This window comes from Fulmarus glacialis, unplaced genomic scaffold (assembly GCF_000690835.1).
Source record: "Fulmarus glacialis isolate BGI_N327 unplaced genomic scaffold, ASM69083v1 scaffold31364, whole genome shotgun sequence".
In the NCBI taxonomy this organism is placed as follows: domain Eukaryota; kingdom Metazoa; phylum Chordata; class Aves; order Procellariiformes; family Procellariidae; genus Fulmarus; species Fulmarus glacialis.
Genome location: NW_009207901.1, coordinates 1 through 1,499, shown reverse-complemented (window position 1 = coordinate 1,499; position 1,499 = coordinate 1). Strand labels below are relative to the sequence as shown.

Sequence of the window (1,499 nt, the reverse complement as noted above, 5' to 3'; positions counted from 1 at the left end):
ACCGGCTGTCTCTGCCCGCCGGAGGTTACACCGCGCTCGGGTCAGCGTTTATCATCCCAGCGTGGGGATTTGCGAGGATCAGGAAACTCATAGGCTCCACCTGCATCAAAGATTAAGCATTAAACTCACAATCACCGATATTAAAAACATGGATTAAAGCACAGATCTGTCCCCTCTCTACTTCCAGGTACTCACCTGCTTTAATGCTATTACAAAACCGTGCTGGATTTGGAGGGAACGGGGGAATATCCCCTTGGGAAGGAAGGGACAAACACCAGCTGGGCCGGTGGGTCCCGCTGCCAGGGCGCAGCGCGGAGGCACAAACCATCCCAGCCGTGCCAGGGCCACCCGCGGTGCTCAATGGATCCCGCTGGCACGCAGGATTTGGAAGCAAAGCCCCCAGCGAGGAGATCTGCCTCCGACACCCTGAAAGGGCAGGAGAGAAACCGAATCCAGCTGCTACCGCCCTGAATCCAGGCAGAAGCGAGTTGTTTTAACCAGGTGTTCACCTCTCACAGCGCTACCGTCAGTTGGGGAGTGACTGGAAACAGCCCAGCACGCACCAGTCCCGTGTGCTGGCTGTAAACTAAGATGAAGTTTTGCAGGACAAGCTTGGATAGTTTTTTTTTTTTTAACTCTTTCAGGTTATTCCTCTCATTTCCAACAGCGATTGTCACCTGCCCACAGGTCAGCAGGAGGGACAGGCTGTGAGCATGAAGGGAGAACCCACGGCACCGGCGGCTCCCTCCGGCTCCAGGAGCATTCGACCTCCTCAAGGGCACGTCCCCAGCACCGCTGCGGTGTTTTAGGGTGTCTCAAAAGCTCCCCTGACAGCACTGCTACAGAGAAAGACCCTCAAGCCATGCTTTATTCAGAAAGAAAGACAAGACAGAGCCAAACGCTGTTCCGAAGGAGACATTTACTAACCCCAGCGATGCTCGATGTGGTGTCATTCCCCCTTAGCAGGGGCAGGGCCCCCACGCAGACCCCCACCCAGACCCCCCCCCACCACTACCGCGTAACCCGGTTGTGCCGCGGGTTTTCTTCCCGGAGGAGTTCCCCTTCAACAACTCCGCAGATGACCGACAGCCACGTCCCCTGCAAATCAAGGCCGCGGCTCCTCTTTGCCCTTGTGGTAGTCGGGCGGCGTGTACTTCCCTTCCTTGATCATCTTGTCCCTCTGCTCGAGGATGGTTCTCAGCCGCACAGCCTGGCAAAGCACACACGAGAGGGTGGGGGCAGACACACAACAGGGTCGCAGCGGTCAGGGAAGCACCGAGGTTGTCCCTAGTGTGGGTCCTGGCAGCCCCCCAGAACCCGTGTGCACATGGCACCCCCACCAACCCTGCCCTCAGGGGTCCTCACGCATCTAACACGCGGGTTTGCACCTTCTGCCAAAGACTTTTGGGCTTTCAAGTTGTTGCAACACATTTTACTACTAATAATAATTGGGTTTTCAGCCCACAGCTGACCAGGCAGTATTTTCTTCCATCGCTGCT

General features: G+C 56.4%; 1 protein-coding gene across 1 annotated transcript; it reads right to left on the bottom strand.

Moving 5' to 3' along the window:
• Positions 1–1,105: 1,105 nt before the first annotated feature.
• NDUFS5 (NADH dehydrogenase (ubiquinone) Fe-S protein 5, 15kDa (NADH-coenzyme Q reductase)) lies at positions 1,106–1,210 on the bottom strand (the record flags this gene model as incomplete). Its single annotated transcript, XM_009576302.1, has 1 exon — positions 1,106–1,210. A coding segment is annotated over one exon (105 nt), but the record flags the coding sequence as incomplete, so codon positions are not given.
• Positions 1,211–1,499: the final 289 nt, after the last annotated feature.